This window comes from Scleropages formosus, chromosome 11 (assembly GCF_900964775.1).
Source record: "Scleropages formosus chromosome 11, fSclFor1.1, whole genome shotgun sequence".
NCBI lineage: Eukaryota > Metazoa > Chordata > Actinopteri > Osteoglossiformes > Osteoglossidae > Scleropages > Scleropages formosus.
Window position 1 is genome coordinate 20,328,466 of NC_041816.1, and position 20,349 is coordinate 20,348,814.

Below are 20,349 nucleotides of genomic sequence, written 5' to 3' on the forward strand. Positions count from 1 at the left end.
ATAATAATAATAATTCATTCCTGTTTCGGACAATGTGTGTGTGTGTGTTTCTACGACACTGTCCGCCTGGGGCAGCAGAGTTTCAGGACCGCGGACAGCGCCGGATCCCGGAAGGCGGGCGATACGTCGGTAGGCGGAGACTGTGGGACGCATCCCGGCTGCTGATTGGCTCGTCTGCCGGGACGTTTGGTGATGATTGACGTGTCGCGGTCAGCGGTGGGAGGAGCAGAGGCATTTCGGTACCTTGACACGGCCCGGCTCCGCTCGGTCGAATTCGAGACGAGGCTGTATTATTGATGCGCGCTATTTAATTAAGGAAGCTGTAATGAAATTCCCCGGAGCGAAACGAGCTGGCAGCAAGCAGTGAGGGGCCGAGCGCGGGTGGCGCAGTGCTGCGTCGAGGAGGTAAGGAGATTAGTGCCGTGTCCCTGCGGGGGGCCCGAGTCGAGTGCGGCACGTCGTCCCGCTCCGCGCTCGCACCGCGCCGATCCGATCGGCCTCGATCCGCCATCGATCCTGCCTCAACTCAAGTTCCGGGCTTCCCGACCCCGTGTCCTCGTAGTTGATTCGAACGCGCCAGCGAGATTCATATGCGACTCGTCTTGGCAGAATTGCGAAGTGTGCGACGACAGAGATTGCACGTGGTGTTAAAAGTCTGAAGGAACAATTTCCACCCCCTGTCCTCCTCCTAGGTATAAAATTAATAAAGCAGGGCTTGTTTAGCAGTGCCGGACAGCAGAATGACCCACAGTTCCCATAAACACTCTACTATTATTATTATTATTATTATTATTATTATAAGAATAAGAATAACAGCAACGGCAGTAACAACAACAACAACAACGCTTATGGACATTGTTTGTGAGTTATGCTCCAGCCAAACGTTAACATCTCTTTCACAAAAACAGGCGGTGATTTGCGCAGCATCTATAGTCAGCAGAATCCTTTACGCTGTTAGTGATTTATAACGGGTACTTTCTTTTGGGCTCCCTAGACCAGCTGACCCTAACCCTAATTTGACCTAAATCTGGAATTTACCTCCTACCCAAGATTTACAGCTATGTCCTTTCTCAAGAGGGTATAGTTTTTACACCAGCAGCTGAAAAGATGTGAAATCCAAAGAATTGCAGTAGTAGCAGTAGTAGTAATAATAGTAATAGTAATAATAATAATAATAATAGTAATAATAATAATGTGGGCCATGATACATGGATATACATGCAAGTTTTTCTACTGCAGGCAGAGTCGCCTAATATTTGCCACCTAAGACCAGAGAACGAGTTGTTAAGTGTGTTGTGTGTGTGAAGCAGTTGTGTGTCTGTGGTCTGTTAATAGTGTGGTAGTGAGCAGTCCCTGTGAGTGTAGTTTGACCAACACAGAGGAGCGAGCAGTAATAATCTGAGAGAGATGATTTTTCAGTGCTCTCTGGCCATCAGAGGAATATTGCAGTGATGATGCTCTTTCGTTTCTTTCAGCTCCAAGACAGAAAACAGATATTTTTTTGACGACCATCAAGTGAAATAATCAATTTGACTTCATGGCAGGTAACTTCTCAAACAAAGAACAAAACACATCTGTGATACTGCTGAAAAATGTGGTTGTATTTTAAGATGAATGATAATACTTCGTGTGCACATATCTATTGCAATATTATGGACTAAGGAATTTCTTAGATATGAAAACATTCTAGTTATAATTACAATTTATAATTTACCAGCATTTACCAGGGGTAGTCCCTTTGCCCTGATTTGCTCCAGCAAGAATATCCTGTTGTATAAATGGTTAAATAACTGTAATTACCTTGTTTTTTTCTAATCTCACATTGTAAGTCACCTCGTACAAAGATGTGATCTAATTGTTAATAATAATAATAATAATAATAATAATAATAATAATACTTCATATGGACAGAAAAGAGACACATTGTTACATTTAATACGTCACAGAATGCCGCAACGCTGTTGAACGCCGAAGGGGCCGATGGCCTTAGTACACCCCAGAGTTCTGTTGCCGTGTTGTGACATCATGCTGTGTGCCCCCTTGACTCCAGAGAACAATTTTCCCCCGCTGCCCGGGTTCATTCCCCTGAAGCCGTGCTTCTACCAGGATTTCAACGAGATCCCTGACCAGCACCGCACCATGTGCAAGAGGCTCTACTATCTGTGGATCTGTGAGTGCGGTGGCAGTCCCCACCCCTACCGCCACATCCGGTCCAACAGCTCAACACAGATCATTACTCCATCACGGTTAAAACCCATCCAGTAACAAAGAACACCCCCCACAGCAGAACGACCCACCATTTTTTTGACCTCATCCCTCTGCGTCTGTTTTAAATACAGGGTGTTAAACACTGTGATGCATTCAGAGACATCCTGGTGACAATATCTGTGTGACATTGACTGCTGTTGCCCATCAGTCGCTGTTCCTATTGCTATGACTAATATTTGATCTTTTTACAGATCTCCCCCCTAAAAGATAAATGTGCAGAAAGGTACCCCATGCATCTGCTACTATGGCAGCTCTTTCTCTCTCAACCAGCAGTGGTTCTTTCCCATGGTACCGCTCTCGTCTCTGGGGTTCACTTCCCCTTCAGCCTGTGAGCCGTCTCCTCTCAGAGACACTCGTTTGGCTCTCGCTTGGTTTGATTTTGCTTGCAACCTGATCATGTCCATGTTTGTGCTTGCTTTAGCTCACTTACTTTTCTGAGTAGCATCTCTCAGGTCTGTATCTGTGTCTGACTGCATAGTGAAAACTGTCTGCATTGCCGGAATAATCCGTTTGCCCAGTTAATGGAAGGAAAGGTCACGGCAAATATGGCACATGGCACAGGTTGCAGCTTTTGGAGGAGTTTTCAGTCATAATGCACCACATTCCTCTAATAATATAGCTCACAGTGATCTTTGAATGAGAAACAGTTCGCATGGTTGATACTTATCAATACTGATTGAATTCCTATGGCGAATAAACTTTAGTCATAACCTTGTGTAATTTTCAACCAAGTTTTTAATCCAATAAAGCCTTTTTCTTTTGCAATTATTTAACCCCTGCTTTTCTTACAAGCGATTTACAATATTAAGCTACATATAATGGTTTACCCATTTATACAGCTGGGTAATTTCTACGGGGGGGTTGTGGCGTGTTGGGTTCAGCCAGCGCCTGTTGTGTGGCCGGTCTGGGTTTGAGTCCTGCTTGGGGTGCCTTGTAATAGACTGGTATCCCCCCCCGGGTGTGTCCCCTCCCGCTTTGGCCTTGCGCCCTGGGTTAGGTTGCGGCTCAGGACAAACGGGTGTTGATGATGGTAATTTTCACCGGAGGAAATCAGGGCACCCTTGATGAAGGGTACTGCAGTAGGAGCAAGGATTCAAATCCTGGTCCTTCAAGTGTGATTCAGCATCTACAACCAATGCACTACTCAGTGTCCACTTTTTAAAAAAAAAAGACAGCCTTTATTTAAGCTCTTTTGATTGTTATTACTAATATCAAAGTAACAGGTATATTAAAATGCATCAAGCCATAATTTGACCAGTAAGGCTGATGCCCAAAGGGTATGAAATTGGAGCCGCATGTAGTTTAGGGGTTACAACTGCTGCCTTGCAATAAAAAAAACACGGGCTTGGACCTGACCACCCACTGTAGCACCCATGAGCAAGGTAGCGACATTCACATATCTGACACATTTCCCCAAAGCAACGTATAGTGTTCACCTTGCAGTGATTTACCCAGATATACAGTTGGGTAATTCTGAGTACGTATCCTGCCCAAAGATACTATAGCAGGAGGCAAAATTCAAACCTACGACTTACAAGTCCACGACCGCTACGCTACGTACTGCCATAGGTACCTGCCCTACCCCAGTAAAAAGTACCCAGCTGAATTAATGTGTAAATGTAAGTCACGGTTGAGAAAAGCATCAGCTACATGAATAAATAATAATAAAGCTGAAGATTGAGAGACGTTGGGATTAGGAGGCTTGGGGAGGTGGGGATCATGCAACACTCTGTTCTTACTGTTCTTACTCTTCACTCTTTGGAGACAAGTCCCAGGTAGCCGTGTCCCTCTGTCATCCTGGTCTCTCCGTGGCTCGCAGTTAACAGCGCCACCCTGGCGGTGAACCTGATCGGCTGCCTGGCGTGGATGTGCGGCGGGGGAGGAGTCACCAACTTCGGCATGGCCATCATCTGGCTGATCCTCTTCACGCCGTGCTCCTACGTGTGCTGGTTCCGACCCATCTACAAGGCGTTCAAGTAAGTCCTGAGGGCAGCTGGACCTCACTGGCACATCTGGGCTGTTGAGGCCCTTCTAGTGATTAGAATTAACACACAATGCGCCGTTACACTTTTCTCTCCATTAGTTACACACCTCCTGTCACTGCAGTGTCAGTAACCCTGGGAAGCCCGTGTGGGAGAGAAGGTGTTGCTTGTCTTACCTGGTAGTGAAACCCACTAAACTCACAGTCAGCAAAATATGCGTCCGCTTCCCAAAATAGCTCCAAGCGGAAGGGTGCGAAGGCAGGAGAGAGCCTGGAGCTCTGGGAATTATGTGTTGTTCACAATTATGATTTATTTTTGCTTTTTTGTTTGTTTAGAAGAGTTGTAATGAAGTAATTATGTAATTATTAATGGTACATGACACTGACTCATAGCAAAAGTAATCAGTAATTACCCAGACAGCAGAGCGGACACTAGAGGTGCTGATTTGTGGCCAGAAATTAGTCAGTTCAGGTTTTAGGGGAGGACCTGCTGTGTTCAGGAAGGTACTTCACCATAGTTGTTCCTGCAAGTTATCCATATTATCACACAATGTCTACAACAACAACAACAACAACAACAATAATAATAATAATAAGCAAACACAGGTTTGATCCCCATTCAGCCTGTGTGGCGTTTGCATGTTCTCTCCATGTCCGTGTGGGTTTCTTCGGAATGCTCTGGTTTCCTCCCACAGTCGAAGCACATATGGTCCATGTGCATTGGTGACTCAGAATTGCCTATTTTTTGTGTGTGCGTGTATGTGTGTGGGGGGCCACGGGTCTGTGGTTCGAGTCCTGCTTGGGGTGCTTTGCTACGTACTGGTGTCCCATCCTAGGTTCCACCCCCCCCAGCCCTCTACCCTGTGTTGCCGGGTTCAGCTCCAGTTTGCCGCACCCCCGCTTGGAACAAGCGGCTTCAGACGATGTATGTGTGTGTGTGTGTGTGTGTGTGTGTGTGTGCGCATGTGTGATTATCCTGTGATTGACTGGGATCCAATCTGGGGTCTACCCAGCCCAGCCTAGTGCCACATGGATAGACTCCAGACTGCTGCACCCCTCCATTAAGACAAATGCTCAACAGCAAGTAAGTGGGTGAACAATAATAATGATTTTCTACCGCAGTAAACCTCTGCCGAAACACTTCCAGAGTGTACGGCATTGCCGGAAAATACCGCACTTTCCTCCGCTCTCCGACAGGACTGACAGCTCCTTCAACTTCATGGCGTTCTTCTTCGTCTTCATGGCCCAGGTGGCAATCAGCATCATCCAGGCGGTGGGGATCCCAGGCTGGGGCGTGTGGTAAGGCAGCACCTCGTCTGCGTGTCCCAGAAAGGGACAAGAGCACAGAGACACCGTGTCCGGTCATGTGGTCAGTCTGCAGACCCCAGTGCTAAGCAGGAGAGCCAAAGGCGTCCCGTGTGTTTGGGCAGAAATTCAGAGTTGTGCCAACTTTTCATTTCCATCTTGCAAATGGTATAGAGCAGACGAGCAAATGTATTTACATCACGGCACATTATTTCGTTTCAGTGGCGCTGCAGCTTTCCTTTCTCATTAAAACATCATTGGTTCCCGGACTAAAATAAAATTAAACAAAATCAATATTTGTCATGTGTGACAGTAATAACGCCAACATGTTAACAGTTCTAAAAAAAAAAAAAAAAAAAAAAATGTTGAATTGTGTCAAAAAAGGACTTTTACCATGAATTGTGCAAGCAGGTGAATTATTTTACGGCCATCAGTGTCATGTTCTAAACCACAAGAAAATTGTTATTCATGTTATAAGAGCTGTGTGTATGATTTAAATAACAGACTTAATATTTACATGTGTATACAGTTTATAAAAAAAAAAAAAAAAAAAATTCCCCACTCGCCCCCCTTTTTTGCGGGCAGTCTTACTCCTTCAAGCTCGGGTCCTCTACCAGAGGCCTGGGATCTTGAGGGTTCTGCGGAGTATTTTAGCTGTTCCTAGGACCGCGCTCTTCTGGACAGAGATCTCGGATGTTGTTCCCGGGATCTGCTGGAGCCACTCTCCTAGCTTAGGGGTCACAGCCCCAAGTGTTCCGATTACCACGGGGGCCACTGTTGCCTTCACCTTCCACATCTTTTCTAGCTCCTCTATCAGTCCTTTGTATTTCTCAAGCTTCTCATGTTCTTTCTTTCTGACGTTGCCATCGCTTGGGATGGCGACATCTATCACTACGACTTTCTTCCTCTGTTTGTCCACCACTACTATACATTGTATATACATTGTAATACATACAATACAGTTTATATATAGACTGTATTGTAAAATGACCACATGACCATATGCTATTCATACTGAATAATATGCTCATCTATAAGGAAATTGTATATATTTTCACAAGCAGTTTTAAGTCGTTTTTGTTGTATGGGACCCAATCATACGAAGGAGGGGTGGACATACAGATACATAAATCAGGGGTAAGAGGTTTCGGTATTTCAAATATGTGATCAGGTTGCACTAGGAAGTTCCAAAAGGGTCTTTAAATATTGCGCAAAAAAATTGACTTATCATGCAGATCAGATGTTAATTTTTCTAGCTGAAGATCAAGAATAACCATAACAACAAAAGACATGAAAGAGTAATCAGCCTATGTTCCTTCAAAAAAGAAGGCATCGCTATTAATACTCCCGCAGAAAGAAACATTTGGATACATGTAGCGTCTTGATGGTTCAGCATGTAATGATGTAATGGTGATGTAATGGTGTAATGATGTAATGATGCAATTCACGGTTTAATGCAGTCATAGTATTTTCTCTGAGGTGTGTGTCACTTTGGAGAAAAGCGTCGGCTAAATAAATGTAAACGTAAGGGTAATCATGTAGGATATTTGTGGTTGAATTTCTTCACTCCCAACAGACATTTGAAAAGAAAGTCAATCTTACTTTATCATGTTTTGCGTTGCCTAACCCAGGTTATTCGTCTTGTTCGACGTCTGTTGTCCAATTTGTACATGTCCGCAGAAATATTCACGGATGAGCGATTCATGTGTTGAGAATAACGGAGATGTTCGGACGCAGAGCGCCCCCCCCCCCAGTTCCTCCCTCCGTCACCCACCTTGTTCTCACGTGTGAACCTCGTCCTCTACCCTCGTAGCGGCTGGCTCGCCACCATCTCCTTCTTTGGCACCAACATTGGCTCGGCTGTCGTCATGCTTTTCCCCACCGTAATGTTCACCGCCGTGGCTGCGCTCTCCTTCATCGCGCTCACCAAGGTAAGCTGTAGTGTCCCATGGATCGGAGACACTGTAAAAGCTGTAAAAGTTACCGTACGGTAGCACCACGGTCTCACAGTCACACAGTTCAGTCACACAACTGCTTAACTTGGGTGGTTAAAGAGTTACCGCAGTAAATTCAGCGTCTTGGGCCCGAGGTGATTTAGTGGTGAAGGAACAAAGCTTGAAACCCCACCTCCTGCCGTAGTACCCTTAAGCAAGGTGTCTTACCCTGAATTGCTCCAATAAAAACATCCCAGCTGCATAAATGGGTAAATCAGTGTAAGTAGCAGAATTCATCTTTGACTTACCACTAAAATGACCTGTTGACATCATGCTGACCCTCTAGTTCCACAGAGCAATTTCCCTCCTCTTGCTGCATTCAGTCGTATGACACCGTCGCTGTTGCTTCACTAAACATCCAGCTGTACTAATAAGTGACACTGAGGGTAAAGTTGAGGACAGCAGGTGGCGTAGCGGTTGCAGTTGTCGCCTTGCAATCCAAGCGCCCAGGTTTTGAATCCCAGCTCCTGTTCTAATGCTACCTTTGAGCAAGGTACTTACCCTGAATGCTACAGTGAATATTACTGTTACTACTAGTATTACTGTTTTCCTAGAAGATGACTATACAAACCTAAGCAAATACATTTACGCTGAACTTTGTGTTCGTACCGCCTCTTGGCTGTTCTAACTGAGGCTCCCCCCCCCCCCCCCCGCCGTCTGTTTCTCGGCCTGCAGGTGCACAACTTCTACCGGGGCAGCGGAGGCAGCATGAGCAAGGCCCAAGAGGAGTGGGCCACCGGCGCCTGGAAGAACCCCCACGTGCAGCAGGCGGCACAGCAGGCGGCTGTGGGGGCAGCGCAGAGTGCCATGCAGCCGCAGGGGGCACAATACTCCGCGCCCAGCTACGACTACGACAACCAGATGTAGGGGAGTAGAGAACCGGGGGGCGGGGGTGGAAGATGATTTCTCGATACGAAGCAAATATTGAGACGTGTAAGTCCCTGACATGCGGACTGGCACTCTGGTGCCCTTGTAGAACAAGGCCTCTCTGAGGCTCCATCCATCACCATGTTACCCCCTCTGTCCCCCATCATTTTACCAGCCACACACCTTAGCCCTGTGGCAGCTAGCATGGTGTCTCACACACACACACACACACACACACACACAACTGATTATATTTTATTCACTGCCACAGTGATGAAGGTTTTTCAAGCAATCAGGGTAAGAAATACTGCATATACACCAAGGCACATACTTCACATAGTCTATAGGGAAAACAACATACGAAGAATTAACACTGTATTTAGCAATATTTAACAAAAGGAGGGATTATAAAAACCTATTTTTTTGATAGCCTTTTCTTGCTCTTTGTTTCAACTTTGGGATTTTCAAAAAGTATATATTTTGCTAAGCTTGGCTTTCAGACCTCTGCGGGGTTCCCTGTGCACCTCTGACTGTGAAAGTGAACACCTTTGCTTGCCTCAGCGTTGTTCCCAGGGGTTCGGATTTTCTGACCCCTCCCCGAAGAACTATTACAACATATTTTCTAATTACCAAGCGTTATCATCAAAGATAATCAGTCGACACGCAGACCGAGAAGTGGAATGAATGCTCGAGACAAGCGAGCGTTTATTCTTGTGCTTTGATTTGGAAGAGGGCTTCGAGTGCTAATTATTAATATGTTGTGTTTTTAATTCTCAGGAATAGCTGGGCTACGGCATAAACTAGACGTTAAAAAAAAATCAGTGTTACTTCTGAATTATTATGCATTTCTGGCTGAAGGGAAGGGCTTGTATTGGCAGCTGCTCAGCTGAAGTATCACGAGAAGGGAAGCAGCACCGTAGGCGTAGGTGATACACAGCTCTCGCACCCTGACCTCCTGACAAGGCCTGTGCCAGTTGCGATCGCCTGTAAACACACATCGCTGCTGGAGCCATCCCTAGCCGCGCTTCCCTCGCCCTCAGACACGTCCTCACTCTGCACGGAGACGACTGATTGCCGCTTCCTCGCGCCTTCCCTGCGGATCAGCGGCAGAACCGCGGGCAGATGCTCACTTGTTAAGCAGAGGCTCTACTCTCTGTGTCACTGAGGGCTTGCGCTGCTCAGCGTGTCCTTTAGTTCACACGGTCACGGACACTGGGTCTCGCCATAACTAATACGACACGTTCATCCAGGTTATTCGCCTCCTGAACCAAGTCAGGTAACTGGTCACTTAAGTGATGTTGAGATTAGTCAGAACCAGCGTTCAAAAGGACATATAGTGTGTTCGGGGGGGTGGCAGCAGGTTTGGCCGGGGCCTGCTCTCTGGTGGGTCTGGGGTTCGAGCCCTGCATGGGGTGTCTTGTGATAGACTGGCATCCCATCCTGGGTGTGTCCCCTCCCCCTCCAGCATTGCGCCCTGCGTTGCCAGGTTAGGCTCCGGCTCACCGCGACCCCGACCGGGACAAGCAGTTTCAGACTGATGGGTCAAGCAATTCCCATGCGGCCATGGACACTGCTGCTTTCTGCTACTGGTATGCAGGACACACATGTACACATAGAGCATCGTCATCAACCCACCGTTGAAGCCGGGACCCTCCTCAGCTGGGATCACTTTACGGCAAACCAAATACACCGGTACCCAGGGCTTTTCTTATTCCTCCCACCAACGCTTACCAGTCACCCCACTCTGTGGTCTCTGCTTTTCCCATAATACTCTTAACATCAGAGGTGAACATTAAACCAGTTGACTTCTAAATGCCTCTCCTGCTATAGTTGCAAGAGCATGAGAAAGGTGTTAGTGACTCCCCCCCCACTTTCATTTACTCATTCAGTTGATGCTTTTCTCCAAAGCACCTTGGAGTATTCACAATTATTTACCCATTTATACAGCTGGGTACTTTTTACTGGAGCAGTTCTAGGGCAAGTACCCTCCTTAAGCTTTCTACAGCTGGAGGTGGGATTTGAACCCATGACCCTTAGGTCTAAAGACAGCAGCTGTAACCACTACCCTACCAGCTGTTTTTTTTCCATTTCACCACGATAGGTGAAAGCTCAGCTCCCAGCCTCAGACGGCGGTGCACCGTAAAGAGCTCGGGGGGGGGGGGTTGGCCCACAGTGTGTAAACTCATACACCTTGCATTCTGATATGTGTTTTGGTAGCGCTACATCTATTATCTACCAAGTGACGGCCTCAAAGGGTGTTTCCATCATATCACGTCAGTGAAATGACCTGTTCTGTTGAAATATTTGTGTTGAGCTATATGACTAACAATAGACCTATTCTATAGTTAAGATGTGACTGATGATCCACCTGTAGCTCCAACGGTACATTCATATACACATTTTCAGAACCGCTTGTCCCAGACGGGGTCGCGGGGAACCGGAGCCTACCCTGACAACACAGGGCGTAAGGCCGGAGGGGGAAGGGACACACCCGGGACGGGACGCCAGTCCGCCGCAAAGGCACCCCAAGCGGGACTCGAACCCCAGACCCACCCGAGAGCAGGACCCAGTCCAACCCACTGCACCACCGCGCCCCCCTACATTCATATAATTTACAGTAATTTTTCTCTGTTCATTATGTTTCTTCTTTTCTAAATTAATGTGTCCATAGGTTTTTTTGTGTGTGTGTGTGGATTGCAATATGAATGTCTATAGAAATGAATAGGTAAAGACATTCTGAGGTTATTTTTAATCTTTTAGCATCAGAATCTAACAATTTCGTTTTTAAGAAGTGTCAAGAAGTCGAAATGGGCCGTAACACATTGAGAAAATGCAGCGTAACGTTTTTTTTCTTTGAGATATTAAACATTCTAAACATAGTACAGTAATAATGTGATGCAGTTAGTGACAGTAGCAATAATCTAACACTATCTAATATCTACGATATTATATGTAATAAGTGTATTTTACACCTAGAAAACCTTATTTTGTACAAGGCTCTGGATTGTGGTTAGGTAATAAACTTGGTGGTGAATTCGTTCACGTTCTCGCTGTCGCGTTTCGTACGAGAATGCGTGTCGGCCGTTTGCGGAGGGACAGCGGGCCGCTGAATTTGGGGCCCAAAACCTGGGCTGGGGGGGGGGGGGGGTCGCATGGGGAACCAGCACACCTTTCCTTCCCTTGTCATCGTCCCACCTTGACCTCGTTCTGTCCTACATCAGTGCTCCATTAGCAAAGTACGACAAGCGGGACCTGTGAAACAAGCGACGCTGTGACTGTGAGTCTGGAGTAGTGTGGTTGGTGTGTGTGTGTGTGTGTGTGTGTGTGTGTGCTAGAACTAAGAGGAGGATGAAATGTAAGTTGTTGAAGCAGCATATGAAGAGGCACACACACACACGCACACACACACACTGGTAGTCTTGTCCAGTTTTATACTCTTGGCTGTTGGTCTGAAGTCATCCCTGAGCAAATGTCCTAACAATGTCCCTTTATTTGTATAGTAAAATCTGCACGACAAGCTGTCAGCTCACACTTACGAGAAACAAAAATAGAGAATGAAAAATATAAAAAATTATAAAAATGCACCCTGGTGACACTGAGCACTGGGCAGTAGCCCATCGCAATCCCACACACACACACACACACACACACACACACACACACACACACGTGTTCGACAAGCTCCACACAGACTAAACCAGAAAACATGAAAAAGTAAGACCATAATATCAGGTTGCACCCGACATGCGTAAATGTATAAGCAACTTTTAACTTGAGTTTTAAGTCTGTTTTTAAATGCATCTTTAAATAGTTTTGCTATTCCGGGCTTGGTTTTGAATAACATTTTCTCTGTGTTTAAAACAAGGTAAGAACTGGCGAGAAAAAAAAAAAAAAAAAAAAAAAAAAAAAAAAAAAGTGTGAAGTTTTTGTGGCTCCGGAACACATTATCTATTTTCGCTATTAAATTAACGGCAATGAAGAGTTCTTTTTTACCAGAACAGTCTACAGGAGCACATCTTTGGGAACAAATTAGACTCGTTATACAAGGAACGCTTGTAGTGAGGCGGTCGGGATAATTAGGTTCCGTGAGAATAATGTCAGCGTTCCGGTATCGTGAAAGGCCGAAAGGCAATTTATAGCCGATACCAACCGCAAGGCTGCTGAAACAGAGCTCAGAGATATTCCCGGTGTGTACGTGCAACGGGCTCATCACCTTGGGCATGTGGTCCAGCATAACGATGACAAATGCTCTTTTTTCTACAGTATCCGTTCTCCTTGGCCCTTAATAAATATCCGACACATTCTGCGAAGTGCAGCATCACCCCTTTTCTTTTCCCCGTTTTTAGTGTAACATTTCCTCTGATGCAAACCCGTTCCGAGACAAAAACACGCGGGATGTGGATCGGGGCGTCTGTGCCTGCGGGTGTGTGTTTCTGTGTGTGATTTCTGCCACGCTTTGGACGTGTGCACCTTTAGCAGACCTTTATTGGTTTTATTGGTGACTGTGGATTTTTCTGCGTGTCTGAGCTCTATCAGAGGGCCACGCTGCGTTGCATCATCCGCCGAAACAATTAAATGTTAATGAAGCTGGCCCCGATGCCGAGCTACATTAGTCTCCTCGCATCTTAATGGTCCGCAAATGAGTTCCCTCTCCGTCCTCGCTGATGCACAATCGGAACACCTGCAGCAGCAGACCGCGCCCGCGCTAATATTTCCATATGTACATTATGCTCCATAGAGCTGTGCTAATATATACATGCTGCTTTGAGTTTACAATGTCCTGATGAATGAACTATTCACATCAATAAGCAACATGCAGCTGGTAAAAAAAAAAAACAAAAAAAAGGAGTGTGTATTTTTAATGACCACTAGATGGCACTACTGAATCGGATTGCAGAGTGTGCAGTTCACCTGGAGACCCACAGGGGGCAGTGTGTGATCCTGTAATTGCACATTTTTTGCGCCCAGAAGGAAACGCGCGGTCCTGAGGCGCGCGACAGAGCGGCCCGGTATTGAGGACAACATCTCTGATGTATCCTCTGTCCGCTTGCCCGGCTAATAACTTTACTGGCTGTAAAAACGCCCGTTTCTCCTCAACGATTCTGCTCTCGCAGGCGGCGTCTCGTTGTGTATTAGATTTAAAAGCACTCTAAATGGATTTGTCTCCGCTCCACCCCCCCGCCCCACGCCGTGCTGAGCATGATGGAATCGCTCAGAGGAGCAGTAAATGACACAGTGATACAGGTCCCCCGTGTCGAATCCCGCCTGCCGAGGGCCGGTACCCGTGTTATTGGCGTAAGCGCCAGCAACCTGGCTCTATCGCCGAAATTTAAAACAATTACATCAAAGCCCATCGCGGGGCTGCAAAGGCGGAGGCCGCAGTAATGGATTCCTGGGAGTCACGCACAAATGATGTCACACGAGGAACCCGGTGCGCGGGTGGGCTCGCGGCCCAGCGGCGCCGGAGTGCCTCCGAACGCATGCCAGCTCCGTGACCCATTTCAAACACCGCGTTCAGCATCCACCCAAACTGCGTAACTGCGCACCGCCCGCACCGCCCCCCCCTCCGCCACCCAACCCAGTGCTGCACGGTCAGCTGCCACCATTGCCATGGCGACCTGAAAAATATGTGTATTCATATGATAAACACAGTGTTCTGCTGAGACGAGCCGCAGCAACATGAGAGGAGCATTAGGGTAAGTGTGCGGCAGGCCGCGGGAGGGACGCTCCTCACGGAGGCGGCTACTGTACGGCATGAAAGCGAGCAGAGAGGTGAATTATGTGCAATCATTTTGAAGGGCCCGTGACAGCCTTTTAATACCCGCCGAGGGGCGCGGGCGGTTAACCCCGGCGCACGCAGGGCCTCTCTGTGTGAGATTTGTTTGCGGCTAATTGGCCGAGTCTGAACTCGAACTTCCCGTCCCCCGTTCCTCCAGGACGGCGGTTCTGGGTTCCCGCTAATGGGGCGGGGAGGGAGGCAGCAGAGTAAAGTGCACGGGCTTTACCTGGAGCCTGAGAGCAAAGACTTCGGCACAAACACCGGGCAGCGAAGAGCGAGGGAGACCGCGCGTGGATGACGTGTGGAGCGCGGGGTCCACGGAGGTCTCCGATGAGCCCGAATTCTGCCGCCTGGGTTCGGTTTGTCCTTCCATGTCAACACACTGCGTGCTGGAGAGGAGCGATGGCGACCGCAGCGCCTCGCCGGACACACCTCTGTTGGGTCGGTCCCATCGGTTGCTCTTACTTCCGGCCAGTTGTCATCGCTGCTGAGGACAGCTGGAAGTGTCGCGGTTAGAGCTGCGGTCTTTGGACCTCAAGGTCATAGGTCAAATCCCAACTCCAGTTACAGTACTCTAGAGCAAGGTACTTACCCTGAAATTGCTCCAGTAAAATCACCCAGCTGTACAAATGGGTAGATAATGGTAGGAAACTTAACGTGGTAAGTTAGTCTACTTCGGAGAAAAGTGTCGGCTAAATAAACATACGTGAATGCCGTTGCCCTTTTGAGCTCCGTGCTTCTGTGTATTTCTGTCTGCAGAGACTGTTTAAGTGTTTAAATTAAAGTGGAAATTACAAATCGCTCTGAATGGGACGGAGAGAACTCAGAAACCCCCAGCCGGTGTCTCTCTGCAGGCCGCCCGCAGCAGCAGTGAGCCGAGAATGAAAGGGAGGCGAGTGACACAATGTAATAGTGTCATCAATTATTAATTTAACAATAATAATTAATAATTGATGTAATATAATATAAATTAATGTAGTTTATTAAATCTGAATTAAATATGACTTATTAAGGGGGGCGCGGTGGCGCAGTGGGTTTGGCCAGGGGCTGCTCTGTGGTGGGTCTGGGGTTCGGGTCCTGCTTGGGGTGCCTTGCGATGGACTGGCGTCCCGTCCAGGTTGTGTCCCCTCCCCCCTCAGCCCTGTGCCCTGTGCTGCCAAGTTAGGCTCCGGCTCGTCACGGCCCCGCTCGGGACAAGCGGTTGTAGACTGCGTGTGTGCGTGTATATAATTTATTAAAAATAATTCATTAACAACTGTAAAACTAATGTAAGCCACAGTAGCAGCCCCGAGGATGACATGCACTCCAGCCTGCTGTCCTCGGATTCTACAGCTGTGTGGCAGGAGGGGGACGTGGACACCCACAGTGTTGGAGAGGGTGGGAGTAGCAAGTTTGCGAGAGGGCCGTTAGATCACTACATGGGGGTCCTAAGGAGACCCAGCTGGTTACTTTCTGTGCAGCAGCAGCACCATAACAGTCTCAGCCCACCCATTCAAATCTTTTCTTCGTTAAGGGGAATAGCAATGCATGGAAACGAATGACAGGAATGCTGGGAATTTGCCCCAAGATGAGAAGCTGCAAGATGGGGACTGGGGCGGGGTGGCAACCTCATTCCCAGCAGCCGCTGAGTGTGCCACCGCTGGCACCGCGGTGACGTGTTTGTTAAAGCGCGTGCGTGTCCACGATGCGCTCGGACCTACATAACTCACGCGGAGTAGGAGTTGGCGTGGAAACGAACGAGCCGGCGATGGCGGGGGAACATGTTTCCTCCAACCCAAGCGGCTCCGCAGTTTTACCTACTCCTTGCGCAGCCATTTGTCTCCCTCTCTGTACATTAAGGCCATTTCTCTCTACTTTTCATCACGCCACAATTTTTTTTTTTATTCTCCCCCAAAACTGGTGTAGAGTCTTTATTCATCCATTTAATTGACTTGCGCAGAGCAGTCAGGAGTGGGAGATGAATCACCTGGAGCTGCGTCCCCACAATAGGTGGGAAGTTGAGACGTCGTCTCTACGCTGGAGGAGGGTCCAGAGCCCGGGGGTCATTTTGGGGGCCAGTGATTGACCTAGAGAATAAGCCCACTCGAACCCTAACCCTACTTTCTAGTGCTCTAACTGCCTTCCCAAGTCACTTGAAGGCAGGGGGCCCCACGAAGCTCCCAGACTTGGGGCAACAGCTGGCTGAGACACCGGGGAAGATGTTTACAGCGCTGACACCAGCTGGAGAGAGTGGTCACAAAACTACGGAGGGTGGAGGGAGAGAAGGAGATTCAGAGTTGGGGAAAGGAACAAAAAAAAAAAAAAAGAGCGTGAGAGAAACAGATGGCAGAAACAGCTGAAAGTTCAAATTACGTTTGTTATTGCTATAGCTTAGACACTACTGTTTTATCATTAAAATTTCTGTTGATCACTTTTGCTCGTATAATAAGCACAAAAGTGTGTATCTATTTCTGTATATACAGACATAAAAAGAGGCAACTTTCTACACTCAGTATTTTTTTCCTAAGACAAAAAGCTCACAGTAATCTGCATTACATACAGCATATATTCATATATATTAATTTAGCAGATGCATTTCTTAATTCCCCCACCAAGATCAATAAAGTGCTTCTCTATCGCAATGCCTCTTCCTAACATGACTTGCAATGTCATGCTACGGCAAAATACTTGCACTGATTTAACCATTTGTAAAGTTACAGTTTTCACTCTGGCAATTCAGGGTAAGTATCAAGGCTACTACAGTGGGATTCAAACCCTGAGCCACTGACTGGAAAGAGGTGGCACTATCCTCTGGGCGACCGGGAACACTAAGCCACAAACACACACGCACACTGTCTGAAATTGCTCATCCCGAGTGGGGTCGCGGCAAACCGGAGCCTAACCCGGCAACACAGGGCGTAAGGCCGGAGGGGGAGGGGACGCACCCAGGATGGGACGCGAGTCCATCGCAAGGCACCCCAAGCGGGACTCGAACCCCAGACCCACCGGAGAGCAGGCATAGGCCAGACCTGCTACCCCCTCGGAGCTCTAAGCCGTCATCTCAACGTGAGAGAAATGCTGAAGGATGCGAGAGAGCTGGATGAAAAGAGATGGCGCAGCGAGAAAGACGCGTTAAAGTCGCGCTGCTGCTCCAGTGGCCGAAGGAAGACCTCCGTCCTGTTTCTGCCACAGCCGGGTCGAACCCACGGCCGGAGGCTATTTCAAGACAGCTTCTCGCTCTCGTTCTGTCTCCCAGTTCCTTGCTCGCGCTCTCCTCTTCAGCGTGTCTCTCTTTCGCCGTCTCTTGAGAGACGACAGAGCTCGGCTGGCCCGGTCGCACCACGCTTCATGTGAGAAGTATTTCGGACGGTTTGTTTATACAAGGCAAATTGCGCCACACTACACGGAGCGCTTTCGGGCCTCTGCTTGGGAAACGCCGCTTGGAGCACAGCTCCCCACCCTGTTTAACAAACCTGATCTCAAACATGTGGAATGCTTTGCGAGTTCTGCCTTGCACCACTGTCTGCAGTCCTGGGACGCATCCGTCCGCGGCGCTGCCTTGGGGACCCTGCTAAACCTTCCGGTCATGCAAACAACGGCATCGAACCTAGAGCAGGTGGTGTAGTGGTTAGAGCTGCTTCCTCATCATCGAAGGATGCAGGTTTGAACCCCATCTCCTGCTCTAGTACCCTCGATCAAGGCACCTTACTCTCAGGTGATCCAGGAACAAGTTCCTCTGCTGTATAAGTGGGTGAATCATTTTGAGCGCCGTAAAACCATACGTTTCTTTGGAGAAAAGTGTTTACTAAATTAATTGTAAGTGAAGAAAGACGTGACCTCTCACCTTTCCCCGCATACACACACGTGCAATGTCTGAAACTGCTGGTCCCAAACTGGAGCCTAACACAGCAACAAAGGGCACAAGGCTGGAGGGGGAGGGGACACACCCAGGACGGGACGCCAGTCCGTTGCAAGGCACCCCAAGCACCCCAGACCCTCCACAGAGCAGGCCCCAGCCAAACCTGTTGCGCCACCGCACACCCCCCCCCAGCCCACCACCCCGTTCCCTGCCTATAGGGAGTTTTAAAAAAAAAAATAAAAAAAATAAAGATACTAAATCAACAAGGCCCCTGAGATAAATCACAGTTTTACTTCTCAATAATTTAACACAGTTGGTTTTACTGTGTGCTAACAGATGTCTGGATCCAGACCCACACACCCACAGTTTGTTTACATCGACCACCACAGTGGGTTTTGTAACACACCCTGGTAGGTGTGCCCCTCGACAACAACAGAGCTCCGTTTCAGATTGCCTCTTACGCGCGTCGCGTCGGCCCATCTGCGGGATTTAAAAGGAAGTCGACAGGGAGGGATGCTCCAAAATCTTACTTGTATTGCCTTCCTCATCGAGCTGATAGAATCCTACACTTAGTTATTGCTGAGAGAATCCAGACTCCAGTCTTGTTTTTTGTTAGTACAGTGTTCACACTCTCACTGTCATCACTGTAAAAGATCAACACTGCACTTCCACCTCAATCACTAGTCCCCATATCACAAAAGATTACGATAACAGCTCATGTGGGAACAAGGTCAGTGGGAGCCGGAAACCATTTTAATGCAGGCCCCCCCAGGTGTATAACACCGAGCTGTGAAGAGCTGAGGTTTCAAGAGGTGTTCTATCATGACACACATCCACATCATCTGAAATCACTTGTCCCGAGTGGGATCATGGTGAGCTGGAGCCTAACCTGGCAACAGAGGGCGCAAGGCTGGGGACACCCAAGACAGGATGCCACTCTATCACAAGACACCCCAAGCAGGACTCAAACCCCAGACCCACCAAAGAGCAGGCACAGGCCAATCCCGCTGCACCACCATGCCACTGCCTTGGTGCACACCTCCTTTAAACCTGAAATCAGCCTTGATTAAACCATATAGAAATTATAGATACAATCATTGTCAGTTTTAAGGTGTATTTTCTAATGCTTCAAAGAGGCATTTGTTCCAAGATAAATATGCACGGATTTCTCCAAAAACGAAGAAAAAACTACCCCAAAATCATATCAGACTACAGAATGCCTGTATTAACAGCAGGTCAGAGAATGGGCCAAATAAAGGGCCTTCAGCTTGTGTGAGTTTAATTTCTTTTGAGAGTGATGTGTGAAGTGTGTTCAAATACACAACAAACCAGGAATGTATTTTTCGGAGTGTGTGTGTGTGTGCTGGCAAGATGCCCTTATTCAGCTTTCTTCAAAGGGACATGATTCACCTCTTATTTGGAGAACCTTCTAATAACCTTGTCTACTGTAGGCGATTTTTCAGAGAAAAGCATAATTAAAAAAATAAAATTTCATCCCCCTTTTCTCCACTCTTCAAAAGGGAGGAAATTATTTGTCGTTTCTTTTCTATCCCACCTACAACTTGCATTCTTTTCTTGCTTTCTTTTAGAACAGTAACATTACACTACACATTTGGAGTCTAGACTTTGCTTGGCTTGCAGAGTCAGGACTTTTCAACTGGAGAGGCCCCACACACACACACACACACACACACACACACACACACACACACACACACACACACACACACACAGTCCTTTACTCTGCAGGCTAACAACACTCAAATAAGGTCTACCTGAAGGTTTTTCTGTCTTCTTGCTCAATCTTACATGTGTCCACGATTCCCAGCCCGTCTGCTGCGTCCTCCGAGTCAACATATGGCATTATCCAAACTCATGATCCAAACCCAAAGCTCAATCCAAGAGTTTCTCTAATTAATCCTGTGTTCTAATGCACACACTGATACTGCTTGGAAATATAAGAGTGGTAAATCAATCTGAAAACTCATTGATAAAACAGGAGAAATTATTTTTGACATTGTTGTGTGCAAGTGGTTTATTTAAAGAGCAGGCTCCTTACTCCCACTAATTTTATAATATATATATGTAATTTTAATGTAAAATATATACACATTAAAAAAACCTACTGAATTCTGGAGAAAATAAGCCATCAAAATCAGGCTACAAGGAAACTCTTTCGAGCAGCCAAAAAACCCTATATTTTTCCTCTTATTCCAAAAACCAATTAGGTGTCAATATAGCCAATAAAATAACGATCTTTCACCCCAGGCAAAAAAAAAAAAAAAACAACAATTATTCTTCATCTTAGACAACAAAA

At 47.3% G+C, this 20,349-nt stretch overlaps 1 protein-coding gene across 1 annotated transcript; it reads left to right on the forward strand.

Moving 5' to 3' along the window:
* The first annotated feature begins 228 nt into the window (after nt 1–228).
* LOC108940851 (secretory carrier-associated membrane protein 5-like) lies at nt 229–9,810 on the forward strand. The gene is made up of 7 exons (XM_018763257.2): nt 229–405; nt 1,476–1,544; nt 2,051–2,170; nt 4,088–4,244; nt 5,447–5,548; nt 7,368–7,485; nt 8,224–9,810. The coding sequence occupies exons 2-7, from the start codon at nt 1,538–1,540 to the stop codon at nt 8,413–8,415; spliced, it is 696 nt and encodes a 231-aa protein (XP_018618773.1). The 5' UTR covers nt 229–405; nt 1,476–1,537; the 3' UTR covers nt 8,416–9,810.
* The last annotated feature ends 10,539 nt before the right edge of the window (nt 9,811–20,349 follow it).